Source organism: Eutrema salsugineum, unplaced genomic scaffold (assembly GCF_000478725.1).
Source record: "Eutrema salsugineum unplaced genomic scaffold, Eutsalg1_0 scaffold_1, whole genome shotgun sequence".
NCBI lineage: Eukaryota > Viridiplantae > Streptophyta > Magnoliopsida > Brassicales > Brassicaceae > Eutrema > Eutrema salsugineum.
The window spans coordinates 18,035,607-18,050,946 of NW_006256909.1; the positions used below are offsets into that span (position 1 = coordinate 18,035,607).

Sequence of the window (15,340 nt, forward strand, 5' to 3'; positions counted from 1 at the left end):
ACGGCATTACCTTATAGCAATAGGTTCCTCGATCGGTGATGAAGGATGTCTTCTCACGATCTTCGAGATGCATCGTGATCTGATTGTACCCGGAGAAGGCGTCCATAAATGATAGGAGCTCGTTGCCTGCCGTCGCCTCGACGATTCTATCGATGTGCGGCAAGGGGAAACTATCCTTGGGGCATGCTTTACTGAGGTCGGTGAAGTCTACGCAGATTCACCATTTGCCATTTTTCTTTTTGACGACAACGGAGTTTGCCAGCCATTCTGGATATTTGACCTCGATGATCGATCCAGCCTTTGACAAACGTTCGACCTCATCATTGACAGCTTGTGCCTTTTCTGGACCTAATTTCCTCCGCTTATGCTTGATCGGCTTAAACGTAGGATCGATGTTAAGCTCATGACTTGTGATTGAGGGATCGATCCCGGGCATATCGCTTACTGACCAGGCGAATGTCGTTGCATTTCGGCGAAGAAGTCGTACGAGCTCAACCTTGATCTCCTCCTTTAGATCGGCTCCTATCCCTACGCATCGTTCGGGGTCGCTTTCGTCGATGTTGACTTGGACGACGAGCTCCTGCTTCGGTCTTTCTTGAGTTGGCAAATCGACTTGAGTTACGGGTAGAATCGTAAGACACGCCTTGGCTGGAATCGCGGATTTGGATCGGAGCTTGTGCTCTGCGGCGAAGCAGAGTCTCGATATCTCCTGAGAACCTCGGATGGTTTTTACCCCGAAGGTGGTTGGGAATTTGAGGCATTGATGATAGGTCGATGGTACCGCTTTCATGGATTGCAGCCAGGGCGTTCCCAAAATTACGTTATAGATGGCGGGTTTGTCGACGACGACGAATTTGACGAGGCGAGTCGTCTTTGCCGCGTAGACTGGAAGCCTGATCGTTCCGATCGAGTAGACTGTGTCTCCATCGAATCCCGTGAGTGGCTTAACCGATGTCAGTTCCATTTTGTCAAGCGTTTCTTTGAAGATCAGGTCGACCGAGCTTCCTGTATCGACCAGTATTCGAGATACTTCACAATCCGCGATCCGCAGCTCGACCACAAGCGGATCGTTATGTGGCATGTCAACCCCTTCCGTGTTGGCCTCGGTGAAAGTGATCACATCGTTATCGGCGGTCTTGGGGCTTTTAACTTGCCATTTTTGTGCGAGCATGACCTGGCGGCCGTACTTTTTTATCGACCTGACGGAATCGTTGCACGTCGATAGGCCTCCCATGATAAAAAACACCTTCTTTCGAGATGCCGGAGGAGTGTCACATCGAGGTTGGTTTCCACGGTCTCTCTTCGCGACGTCGTCGTTGGATTGATCGTTCGTTGGAGGAGGAGGTGGAAGCTGTTCGGCGGAAGCCGTTGGTCGAGCCTCGCTGTTTCGCGGCGTTGTGTTTTGGGGCTGGTTTGCTAATGCGATCTCCCCCTTGCGATATTTTGTGAGCAAATAGGCCTGTAGTTCGCGACACATCGCAGTCGGGTAACCATATTTGTTGTGATAGTCGCAGAAGGGTCGTGTCTCTCCACGATCTCTTCGCTGCCAGGTGTTTGATTGGTTTTGGTACGGGCAATTTTGCTGCTGTTGAGTGATGATGTTGTACGTCGCTCCTCGGCGATTGTCACCTCGATAGTTATTGTCGAGGTGTTGTCGAGGTTCCTGATAATCTTGTTTGGGGGTATCTTTGTTAGGTTGCTGCTTCGGTGTCGCTTTTGCTGGCGACGCGGTCTCTTTTTCTTCTTCGTCTTCGATGTATAAAGTGGCACGGTGAAGCTCGTCTTCGAGAGTTCGGGGTTTGCTGAACTTGAGGCTGTCCCGAAACTTCGAATCGATTCGCAGGGCATTCCGAAGAGCTGGCAGCGATGCTTCGTCAGTCACGGTGATCCGAGAAACGATCGCATTGAACCTGCTGATGAAAGACCGAAGGGATTCTTTTTCGCCTTGTTTGATCTGGTAGAGGTCGGCGCTGGAAACTGCGCCTTGGATATACATCATGTACCTCTTGAGGAATGCGGTCGACAATGCTTGGTAGCTGTCAATCGAGTTCACTTTTAACTTGGAGAACCAAACGAGGGCCGCACCGCCGAGGTTTTCAACGAACAGTTGGCAGAAGCCTGCATCTTTTTCCTCGGGGGTGAATCGTGCTCGGCCCATTTGAATGCTGAACGCGGTCATGAATTGGCTTGGGTCCGAGTTCCCTGTATATGTCGGGAGATTGAACTTCACTTGAGTTCTAATCGGGAAGTCGGTGATTCGGGTCGTGAACGGCGTGCTTTGGCTTTCTTTCAACACACGGTCGATCTCGGGTGCCGAGCTAGTGGCTTGATGTACAAGCGAAGTCATGGCTCGCAATTTGGCCCTCATCTCGAGCATTTCTTCGTCTTGCTGTGAGTTTCTTATCTGAGGTCGACGCGTTTCGTGTTCGGGAGCTCCGATGTTCACCTCATCGTAGTTCGAGGCCGGGTGATTTTATGTCGTTGGTGGTGCGGGCGAATCTCCGAATAAGGCGCGCTGTACTCGTTGAATTTCTTGGGCACGTCTTTCTGGAGCTTGGGTCTCTGACGAGTGTAATGTGTTGACTTGATCTTGACAAGAAAGTTGTGCCGCGGCGAGCTCGTTCAAGCGAGCGCTTGTCTGATGATTCAGCTCTTCCATTCGAGCCATCATTGTTGCGAATAACGTTGCGACGTCGATATGAGCTGGCGTGCTTTGATTTGCAGCTTGCGCTTCTGGGAGCGAAGTTGCGATTTCCACGGGATTTATCGTTGGTGATTGCCTATTCGAGGTCTCTGGATTGTTAACCGGTGACGTATGAAATCCCTCTTCGGCTGTAGTTGAGATGGGTAGACTAGTCGTCTCATTGATTTGAACTCCTGACATTATCGAGCCCCTCTTTGCGTAGAAAGAAATCTCTTTGCCCCACGGTGGGCGCCAATTGTTGTATTGTATCCGCACACGAGGTTACTTCAGTAAATTTGTCTAGGTGAAGCTCGGAGATTCTTGATTAAATAGAGGTGATCTCGAGGTGGATGTTTCGAGGTTATTTGGACGAGGTAAATTAAGCGATGTTAGCTTGCGAGGTAAGAGTTTGATTATAAATCTAGAGTATTCTTGTCCTTGTTTCGGATTACGGATCCCGTAATAAATGAAGTTACAGGGCTATTTATAGTGTTTAAATTAGGTTACATCTCGGTCAGAGTAGCTTGGGCGGCCGGGCAGATAGACCTGACCGACCGTCTATCGGAGCGTCGTGGTGGCGAGCTGCTTCATCCATGTCGACGTGGCGAGCTGTCCCATCCATGAGGAGGTGGCGAGCTGCTCCTTAGATACAAAAAGGTTACCTATTTGAACGACCTCGTTTTACTCTTCGCACACGGGCTTGTTGATCTTATTGGGCTTTCACTTCGTTAATGGGCCTGAACGAAATTACAAAAAAGGGGGCTGTGCTCAGCCCACCTACAACAGCTCACTGCTTCAAATCCATTGATTCTAAGTTTTTCTGGAACCGTGATTCGATCCTATTGATTTGTGATGAAGGCACCGGAAACTGTATCATACCGGAAGGCTTTCAGGTAAGGCGATCTTTGAATTGAGAAATTTTGGCCAATGATCGTGACCCGTGGTACGTGTCTGGGCCGATAACGGCTGCCAGCAGTACAAAAATGGCCGATAAACTCTTTTTTGCAAATTTCACCATTTCTACATCCTTTTTCATCATTTCCTTCACTGGTTTCACTTCTTCTGCTCTCAAACACCTCCAAAGCACCTGAATATCACTCCAAACATGCAAGACTCCTTTGGACCTAATACATTTCCTAAAAAAAGCTAAAACCAAGGTTAAACTCTAATAAAACTACCTAAATGCATGCATGAGACTCTATATTTGGACTAAAAATGCATTCTAAACATGTAAAGATATGAATATATCAATTTTCTTGACAAGATTTCAGATGCGACGTTTGCTGGACTCTCTTCTCAAGATCCGAGAAGTGTTCCTTGCTGAATCTCTTGATGGATCTCTTGAGAAAGTTGAGCTTCTTGGAAAGAATAAACATAGATGCGCCATGGAACTATAGCCTCTCCCAAGTATCTTGGATCTTGGTTATGTAATCAGGATGATACATAAGAAAATTTGATAACTTGAAGGACTTGGGCTTATCGCGATTCTGATTTGCAACCTTCACACAACTAATGTAATGGTCAGAAAACTCCATGTCGCCAAAGACACCTTAGGACAGAGTCGAAGCCATCAGCCAATTGTTATTCATAAGAATTCCATCAATCTTCCTCGCAATGGGGGACAAATGATTTTGTCATTTCTATATTCTAGAACTTGTAACATCTTATTTATATACTATAAGTTTTTGTTTTTTAAGAAATGAACTTTATTTTGTAAGATATTATATGAAATGCCATTCTAAATAAGAAGAAATAAATGAAATAAGAAAAAAATATAAATGTCTTTTAAAATTATTGAAAATAATATGGATATAAATCAAAAAAGCATTTTTTTTTACTAGTCATATTAAGATATTAAAATATATTCTATTATTTTAAGTAATAATCAATTCAAATATATTCAAAAATTCTATTTAAAATTCTGCAATAGTTTTCATTTGTATTTTCATATTAATTTGTATTGTATTCAAAAAAATAATTCAATTTTTTAAATAAATAAATTTAATTGTGTTTTCAATATTCAAAATTGTAGTTCTTTAAGGGTTGGTTTAAAAATATTTTAGTCCATTACAAAATAGAGTAGACGGGTTAGTCCGTTTTAAAAATACTATATATAATCATTGGTTAGACATATTATAGAATTTATTAACCAAAAGTGATATCTTGATTTCAAAGAAAAACATTCACAATCAGATTTTTTTTATACATATATACATTGTAATCCATCTTCGTATGTCTATAAGTATGTATATACTAAATCACATCACTTTCACATTTGAAAATTACTTATGTGAAAGTGATATCTTGATTTCAAAGAAAAACATTCACAATCAGATTTTTTTTATACATATATACATTGTAATCCATCTTCGTATGTCTATAAGTATGTATATACTAAATCACATCACTTTCACATTTGAAAATTACTTATGTATTAAACCAAACAAAACTAACTCAAATACATATTCAATGGATACATATACGTAAATATTCATCGTTTGATATTTATAAATATATGTAGTTATCTATTGCCAACCAATTTTCACTAAACTAAACTTTTAAAATTAAAATTTTAAACAATTAAAAAAATTACCCCTATAAAAAGCACTTATTTCTATTCGTTGGAACTTTAATGGAATTCTGTTTGTATTTTCGAAATGCTAGTAAAAGTATGAACCACGCTGATATTTTTAGCTACAGTTGCAAAAGATTCTATTCCTAGTGGTCAAAGAAGATCCATCAAATAGATTCTTTCTTTAAATATATGCTGATCCCGATTTGAATACTCCATTTTTATTATTATGTTGTTGAATATCTTCCTATTATGTCCCAAATTGTTTTGTCGAAAACATGAATGGTTTGATTTGTTAAGGGTGCTAAAACTCATTTACGGCCACTGCCCCGATGTGGCACGTACTCGTAAGTCGTAATCTCTGACCCAATCAACATGATTATGAACCCAATATATTATATTTTCAACAACCGAGATAATTATCTAATATATTTTCAACAACCGAGATAATTATCAAGAAAATGCTTTGACACAGCCAGAGCCGTGCTTAGATTTATAGAGGCCTTAGGCAAAATTTAAACATGTGATCTTTATTATAAAAATAACACTTTTAGAAAAAACTATAACAATGAATTAAAACATACAAAAATAATAATAATAAAGAATAGATAATATAGAAATTCTAAATTATAATTATTTTCATTTTTCCTACAAAAGCATTTATCAAATTCACATATTCAATTTTTTTAATCAATTCTTTTTATTGATATGATAACCAAACTGTTTAATTTCTCTAATAACAATAAAAATGTTTAAGATTATGAACTTTTTAAAACAAATAAACTAAATACATGTATTAAACTATATATGTAAGCCTATTTTTGAAATAAATGTAGCCTTATAATTTTGTTAACTTTGATGTGGCCTTAGGCCATTGCCTAATTTTCGGATTCCATGTCAGACCAGGTAAATTTTCGAAAACTCTTTGCTTTTTATGGATCTGATATGCGATTTTAAGAGTAAAACACTCCGACATATGATAAAAGTATATAAACCTGCTAAATTTGGACAGATCCCAAATTCCGACATCCCGCAAAGGATATTCAGCCCGGGAAATGTACCATTTGGTGATCGGGTCAACATTTACCAGAAAATGATGGTTATCTCCGATATAGATGCCGCTCTGAAGCAATCAGAAAGAGATTTTTTGAGGTCTTTGCAGTTTGGGAAATTGTTTGAAATTACCAACCAACCCGCTTGGTCTGGCGCATTTGGTCTGTTTACTCTCACTCGTTTGTTAGATGTTAAGAAAGAGAATGAGATTTGGTTGGTCTTTGCGGGGAAACCTATTAGGTTCTCAATCCGCGAGTTCAAGATAGTATCTGGGCTGAATTGTGATAAATATCCAGCGAATCAGAAGAAAAAAAAAGAAGGCCACATGTTGTTCCAGAATACTTCAAGACTCTGTTTGGCGACGAGAAGGAGGTCCCCGTAGAAAAGCCAATTGAGATTTTACAGAAGAAATCTCAATTAGATTCCCAGATGAGACTACGATACGTGTGCCTTGCCATAGTTGATGCTTTTCTTGTGTCTTCTGTCCATTTTAGTCGCTCAAAGGTTAGCATGGAGCATGCCAAAATGGTTGAAGATCTCGATGCATTTCTTCAATACCCTTGGGGGAGGTTGTCGTTCGATGTGATGATGAATTCCATTAAGGGTAGAAACTTATCTCAGATTTTGACTGCCACATCACGGTCGGGGGCCTTTTTCCAGCTTTACAAATGGTAGTTCTAGAGGCTGTTCCATCTATTCAAGCTGACGACGATTCTTCAAGTGAGGAAGACAGTGGTCCTTCACGCATTGATACTCGGCGCGGGTCACAGAAAGTTCAGTTGCAGCTCAACAAATCAAGAGTGCTCGATGAGGAAGAAAAGGTATGTATTCTTATTTTTGGAGGGACTAACCGTGGTATCAGCTAAGACTAATGTTATCGGGTAACAGATACGACGCAACAAATTTGTTATCTTTACAACCTTATACCATAAATATGTACTGCTAAGGATGAGTCATAAATCGATATCAACGCCGATTACTCTTTATTGCAGGTGGACGTTCATTCAATAATTCGACTAGATTTCATACTTAGGAATGAGCTAGAGGACCTGTCATGGAGTGAAGACGAACCTGATGAGCGGATTGACCATATGATTACGCTCATCAACCAAGGTTATGATTTCAAATCTGAAATGTTTGGACCTGGTCTTGATCCCGAAATATTAGATGCCTGTACAAGCTCTCGGAGGGGTGGTCAGAAGGCTAAACTTGTTGGGACGAAGAAGGGAAGAAGTTAGATGAGAATGTCCAGTAAACAGCGCGCAAATGTTACCGTAGCTCCACTGAAAGAGACAGAACTTGTTCTCTCGGAGGAGAAAATAAAGAACCTGGTTTCAAAGATCATCCAGGACAACAACAAGAAAATCGAGCGATTGTTAGCAGATAACAATCGAGCAATTTTCAAGGCTGTAACGCAGTGGTTCATCGATAACACTGATATCAATCACGAAGTGACAGGTGGTCCTTCTGAGTCGGGTTTAGCATCGGCAGGACCAGGTCTCAGAGGCAAACTGCTGCGCCTAGTATTAATCGGTCGTCCCCACCGAAAACTGTCCCTTGTCCTCGGGGAAAAGCCAAACCCCAGGCTATCCCTTCTGTACAGCCAAACAAAACCATGCCTTCGGCTGAAGAGATTGTTTCCCTCTATTTGGCAGCTACTGCTGACGACGGTAGCATAGGAAGAGGCGTAGGTGTTGATGGTGGTGACTCTAGTGTCCCTGTGAATGTTGCAAACTTGATGGAGGCTGAAGATGGGCAAGGTGGAACTCACGGATTACCAGATGATGAGCAATATTTTGCCGATGACACAATGCAATAGCCGCACAATGACGGCGAAAACTCACCTTCTGCTGTTAACTTGGAGGAAAAGGTTTGTTTTCTTTTCTAGTTATGAAATGGGTAATTACACGTCAACACTTAGGGTTAACGGTAACTTGAACACAAAGATATTTTAGTATATGGAAAGCTTATTTCTTGGCCCCAATGTATTTTTGCTATACGATAACAGAGGTTGTTAGATGTTATCTCTGTCCCTCAATGTATTTTGCCAAATGTTAGCAGAAGATGTTAGGTGTAATATACGCCGGATTAACAGTTATCAGAGCAAGTTAGCGATTACGTTGTGTATATGATAATGTTCACTTAGGATACTGGCCGCCGTTCACCTCTCTCCCAGTATGAGGAACATGAGCCAGTTCAGGTCGCTCAGAGGGGGCAAGACGTGGTGGGAAATGTACTTTCGTATACCTTCTACCAATTTGACGGAGTTTTCGTAGTTGAGAACTGGCGAACGTATATGTTAACTATCTTAGATACACGCTAACAAATATGGTAATATTCAAACATTATGTGTCCTATCCAATTGTACACGCTACACATCCTTTTTTTTTAGTTCGTATTATTGTTCACGTGCTTAATTTGCTTTAGGATTCCGGCCGCAGTTATCCCCCCACCCATAACGACCAACAGGTATTTTCTACTTGCCTACATATTATCCTATATGATAACAAAGGTTATTAGAAGCTAACTTGAGAGTTATAACCGTTATCATATCAAACTAGCCACTAACATTTCGTGTTTGCTGATGTCCACTTAGGATATTGGCCGCAGTCCACCCCCCCCCCCACACAGAACGACGGACAGGAGCCTGTCCAAGTCCCTCCGTTAGGGCAAGACGTTGTTGAAAAGGTACCTTTATTATACCCAATCCGACATGGTGTAGTTTCATGGTTGAGAACCGGCGAACGTAAATTTGATAGACTGTAACTTTTCTGTTTTTTTTTTGTATTATTGTTAATGTGCTTAATTTGCCTTAGGATTCCGGGCGTAGTTCTCCCTCCACCTATAACTATCAACAGGTATTTTACTTGGCAACATCCTACCTTTTAGATACTAACATAAAAGGTATATCTGTTATCAGTTCAAAGTTGCGACTAACATTCTGTGCGGCTGTTTATATTCAATTAGGATATTGGCTGCAGTCCACCTCACACACAGAACGACGAACACGAGCCTGTTCAAGTTTTTCCCCTGGTGCAAGACGTGGTTGAAAAGGTACTTTTCTTATATCCGCTCTCAATATGAAGTACGTTTCGCAGTTGAGAACTGGTGAACTTAAACTTGGATTTAGACGGATTATGTCTTCAGGTTAAAGTAAACATAACTATCATAGATACACGCTAACAAATATGTTAGTCGATATATGGCTATATACAAATATGTCAATTTTGCAATGATAACCGCTATCTGTACAAAACAGCGTCTAACATTTTTGAATATGCTAACTTTGCAGGATGTTGGACGCAGTCCACCACCCACCCAGAATGACGAACACGAGCCTGTTCAAGTCCCTCCGCCGGGGAAAAAGGTACATTTTCCCCCGAGAACTTAACTTTCATAGATACACGCTAACTTTGATAAATACACGCTAACTAATATACAGGTGAAACATATATATATACATAACTTTGATAAATACACGCTAACTAATATATAGAGGATACATGTATATACACGCTAACGAGTACACGCTATTTTTTTTTTTTTTGCTTTTATGTTGACTTTGTTATGATCGATTTTAACTTATCCATATAACCGTTAATATATCAGTTTTGTTAGTATTAATGTTAACGCGTAATTTTGCCTTAGGCTACCGGTCGCTATTCTCCCACCACCCATAATGAGCAACAGGTTTCTGTGGAAACACCCCCGGACGGGCAGGACGCGTTGGAAAAGGTTTCTCACATGTCTTTATAGCTGTTATAGACAAAAGTTAACGACTGTTTTTAGAGTTAGTGTATAATTAGTTAACCATTAACATTTGTCAACTTTCTATAATGAAATAACCCGTAGGACACTGCGGGCTCACCTATTCAAGATTCGCAAGTTGACGATGTTGAGACAGGATCCACTTCTGAGGAGGTTAAATTCCACGGCAATTTGGAATAAGATGTCCTTAGTTTTTCCATGTGTTGAAGCGATGAACGAATGTTCTTGTCACAGGTCGTGAAGATGGATGTCGACCCTACCACACCTGGCGAGCAGGATGATAATTCTGGTACACCAGCTGGAGCCCGAGAATCCCAAATTGAGGAGGGGCATGCGCATAGGCGCGTGAGTAAGCATCAGAGGACTATATCAACGAGATATGACAGTCCGTTCCTATGCGACAAGCGTATAGGCCAAAAACCTGTTGTCGACGAGGCAGAAAAGCAGCTGCATGATCGATTTGAAAAAGCTATGAAAGCTTTCAAAAGTTTAGATAATAACTTACTGAGTTACGTATAGATCACTGTTATAGACTACTTGTAATTCTTATCAACGTTAACATTCATTTATTCGTAGGTCCTTGTCGGTTGGAGACGGCATTATGCTAACATTGAAAGATATAAACGACCTTCTGGGGAGACAGAATCCAATGCCTGCTAAGGTTCGTAATTATAGAACGAGCTGATTTGGTTTTGTATATAACCGTTTGTAAAAGTTTTGTATTTGGTCTGCAGGTTATGGATTCTCTCTGCATGATTGGGAGATGATGTGGTCTGTGGTGAGGGTGTCAAGTTTTACCCTAAATGAAATCAATAGCCGCAAGTGCACAGCTGATCGATTGTAGTACTTAGGGATCGAATCTATAGGGAAAGAGGATCTTTCCTGCAAAAGCCTTCGAAAGAAATATAAAGTAAGGAAGTCTAGAACCAGGCGACTTTTGTGAGGGTTTTGGTGGTGTGTTTAAAATGTAAAAACGAATCTTAAAGAGAAAATACGGTAATTAAAATGACCTAAAACTAAATTTAACGAAAACGACTAAAAACGAGAAAAACGGCTAAACCTAAACGTATGAATATGCCACTGTAAAGTATTTCGTCTCTCTTTTTCATCTCTTAAAAACGACCTAAATGATATGTATTTATAGTCTCCAATGCTCTCTGGTCTTTAGGGTCCCGGAATTGAGGCTGGAAAAATGATATGGGCTTTAGAAATAGGCCTCCAAACTCGGAGTTGGCTGGCCGCGGTCAGGATGTGCGTGACCGCGAGGAATGGATGGCTGGCCGCGGTTGGGATGTGCGTGACCGCAGGGAATGGGCTGTTGGCCGCGGGTGGAAACGCTTGCCGGCTGGTTTACGGGACATCTTGCTCTTCGCGTATCTTTTGATTGAACCGTTGGATTGCCAAGATGTAAAGTATGCTGGAAAGCTGATACTTCTATCTTTGATATCTCCAAATTTTAGCTAGATCAGACGGTGAAAAGGCCTTTAATCGGGGGTGAACTTCTGACGGTTTGACTCTGAGCTGAAAATCTGTTCTTCTATCCATTTTGTTAATCTTTTTCTTAAGTTTCCTGAAAAGAGTCTTGGAACTACAAATACTAGAAAAACGTAATAAAAGTACTTGAAAGCAATAAAAAACATAGAAAAAGTATTTCAAAACGATCCATAAAAGTGGTCAAAATACGGTGTTATCAACTCCCCCAGAATTAAACCTTTGTTTGTCCTCAAACAAAGCAAAAGTCTAAACTGGTTAAGTGAAAAAAAAATAGGAAATGCACAAATCTCAGAGACATGAACTCCTAAACTAGGACCAAAGATCGTGCATCAATCCACAACTTAGTCTAGAAAATTCTAACCAAGACACAAAAGATACTACTCCACTTTTTTCTGTCATGCAAAACTTAAATAATCTAATCATTGATTCCAGTCAACTAGCTTTCTACATTCATTAAGTGCAATAGTAAATTCTCATTAAAGACATCATCCAGGGTAGACGGCGTTTGGCATTAAAGGGCTGTTTAAGTGGTGGAGTTAAAGTGTTTCGGGTTACCTGATGAATCTAGATGATGCAAGATAATACAAAACCGCAAGAAAGATAAGGAACTGTTGATGACCACAATTTTCAGTCACTTCTTCTTGCCAAATGTTGTTGCATAATCATTCCTCCTTTGTTGTGAACAACTATTCCCCCAGACTTAGATTCTTTCCGGGCATCAGAAAATGATCTCCAAAACTCCATAAAATCGAACTCCAGTTGCCTTGGGACTTAAAATTTGACCTCTCTAGACACTCTAAGGCTTTTATTTCCTTCCTTTTCTTATTTTCAGATTTTTTTTTGTTTTTTTTTTTGGAAAAGGGAATGGCTTTAAAAGAGAAAGAGACTAGAGGACGAGATTGTACCAAAATTTGAGATTTTTCTAAGGCAAACTGAGCTTCCTCTTGTGTTGAATCCTTCCGGGAACTTTTTCGGCAAATCGCAGGTCTCTATCTTTTGTGACTGAAAATTGCGTCGTTCCTCTTTCTCTCCAACATTTTTGCACTTATCTTCATATAAGACAATAGAAAACAAGAGTGCATTGGTTTGAAAGAGGATTGGTTAAGATGGGGAACTAGCTAAAGATGAACTAGCCATTCAGGATCAACCGAGAGTGGTAAAAGGATAAAGGAGTCCTGAATGTATGATTCGTTTCCCTGGTCCAATTTAAATCCAAATAAAACAGAGCTAGTGTATTCCTTCATCTAAATCGAAATCATTCAAATTCCTCTGGGGTACTTCGTTTCAAATGTGCTTAGCTACCGCCTAGTCTAATCCTAAATCATGAATGAGCATGTCACTAGAAACAGTCTAAAAGCACACAGTCAACTATCATTGATTCATGTTCACCATTCCCTTTAAAACATATTTTGTTTTGAAAACCGATTTTGAAAAACTTTAAGGAAAATGCAAAAAGTATAGATAATGCAATACTCATGAAAGAAAAGTGGTTAGAAAGGGATGAAATCCTCCCACAGACTTAAATCACACTGTTCTCAGTGTGAAACAAGTCGAGATTGGATGAGAAAAATTCATAGATAATCGAATTGGTAAGGCCAAAGAGAACTTACATGGATCCGGGATGCTGGTGGAGATGGACCGGATTCATTCGAAGAGGTTTAGGAAGATGATAGGTGGTGATGAAGGTGGTGGGAAGTGATGAATGAGGTGGAGTGGGGCTTGGTGAGGTGGAATGAGGTGAAGTGGGTGGTTTGGGGTCGGGTATAATCTCAACGACCATCTGCCGCGGTCAGGAGTCATGCGACCGCGGCAAACCGGTGCTCGGCCGCGGTCAGAAAGACGCAGCCGCGGTCGAAGAGCTGTTCCCTCTGTCAGAACACCTGCGACCGCGGGGGCTTAAATGCGGCTTGTTTCCTGCTTCTCCTTGGTTCCTGCTGGGCCGAGCAGTCAGGGATCATCCTTCTTTTTGGTCTTTTCGTTTTTTTTTTATTATTTTTTTGGCTTTTTTTGTTTTATAAGAAACACCTGAAAGTAAGAAAGAGAAAAAGATCAATAGAAAATGAAAGAAAAATCCTAAAGAAAACAATACCTAAATGGGTTTCCTCCCATTAAGCGCTTCTGTTTTAAGTCGTTTAGCTCGACTTTGGTGTTCGACGTGGCTTAGTTCAATGAAGAAGATCTTGTCCTGAGACAAGTCTTTTTTTATATCTCCTGGCTTTGCCTAGCAGGTTCTTCGTCACTCCAAAGTTCTTCTTCAAACTCTTCTGTTGCAGAACGTTTTCCTGCTTTGCTGTTGTATGGGACAGCTTCTGTGAAGACATCTTTGTCGATATTAGCAAACGAAATCCTCCGGTTTGGCCAGTCCATTATAGCTCTGGAAGTTGCTAGAAAAGGCCATCCGAGAATCACTGGATGTGTTGCGTCTCTTGTTTCAACAATGTAAAAGTCGACAGGCACGATGCAATCTCATATTCTCAAAGGAATGTCATGAACTATTCCTTGAGGTGTTGTATTGGAATCATCAGCTAGACTAATCTTTGCTCTAGTCCTGCGCAGGTGCTTGATACCAAGTTTCAAAACAATTGCCTTGGACATCATGTTAAGACAGGCTCCAGAATCACAAAGCACGTTTTTAAACATTTCACCTCTAATAGAACAAGAGATGAGAAACTGACCTGTACCTTCGATTTTGTGAAGTCTTCGAACAGGTTTACCTCTTCTGGCATGATTGAACAAGTATTCTATTTTAGGGATTGATTCCTTTCTCTCACAGAAGTAGTGGCCTATCATGAAGTCCTTACAAGCTCTGGCAAAGGTGATTCCTTCAGGTAAATTTCGAACCACTTCATTGAACTCATCGAGCTTCTCTTTGCTGATTTCGTTGGTGTAGTGGCTGCATTCTTAAGGTTTTTTAATATGGATCGCATAAACAGCTGCTTCTGGTGATGTCATGTATCGAGCTCGCATAAAGTATCTATGTATATCTTCTTTAGACTCCTTGCAATACCTGAAAAAGACTTGCAAACGACAAAGCTTCCAGATTTCATCAAAGCTTAGGTGAGCAAGGAATGTCCTGACCATATTGTTAAACTCTATGAGCTTCTCCCTACTGATAATGTTGGTGATCCATTGAATTTCTCCCATACTTTCTTCAGAGGAGTATCCTGCATCTGGATCCTTCACGAAAAATCCATATTCTTCATCTTCAGAGTATTGCTCTTCATACTCATCCTCACAAGACAAGGCCATGTTGCAGGGCAACGGCTTGTCTTCGTCTTCAGATCTTTGGGTGCTGATGGAGCAAACTAGTTGTGGATGGAGGGATCTAGGCATTCCAGGAGGTGCATCAGATGCATAACTGCTTGTATGAGGGGGCTGTTTTGGAACGTTTTTTCGATTGGTCTTGACTGCAGGAGACACGACCGCGGTAAAACGTCCATGGGTCGCGGGTAGGCCGAGCACGACCGCGGGAAAGGGCTTCTTGGCCGCAGTCGGAAGCGACGCGACCGCGGGGAAGTGTCTCCGAGTTGATTGTCTGCTGTTACTTGCTCTTTTGCTTCCTGGATGATCTCCTGGGTCTTCTGGCTTGGTGTACTTCCTCTCTGGACTTGAGTCTTTAGTTTTGGTTGCTGGAAGCTGCTCTCCAAGTCCTTGTATGATCTCCTCAACCTTTTCTTCAACTTCATCAAGATCATAGACTACTTTGTCCATGGTTGAGTCAAGCTCTTCGGTTTTGTCAATGACTTTGTAAACCTTCTCTGAAACTTCGA

General features: G+C 41.0%; 1 protein-coding gene across 1 annotated transcript; it reads right to left on the minus strand.

Moving 5' to 3' along the window:
* Positions 1-217: 217 nt before the first annotated feature.
* On the minus strand, positions 218-2,347 carry LOC112082112. The gene has a single exon (XM_024149212.1). The coding sequence runs from the start codon at positions 2,345-2,347 to the stop codon at positions 218-220; it is 2,130 nt and encodes a 709-aa protein (XP_024004980.1).
* Between the last annotated feature and the right edge of the window lie 12,993 nt (positions 2,348-15,340).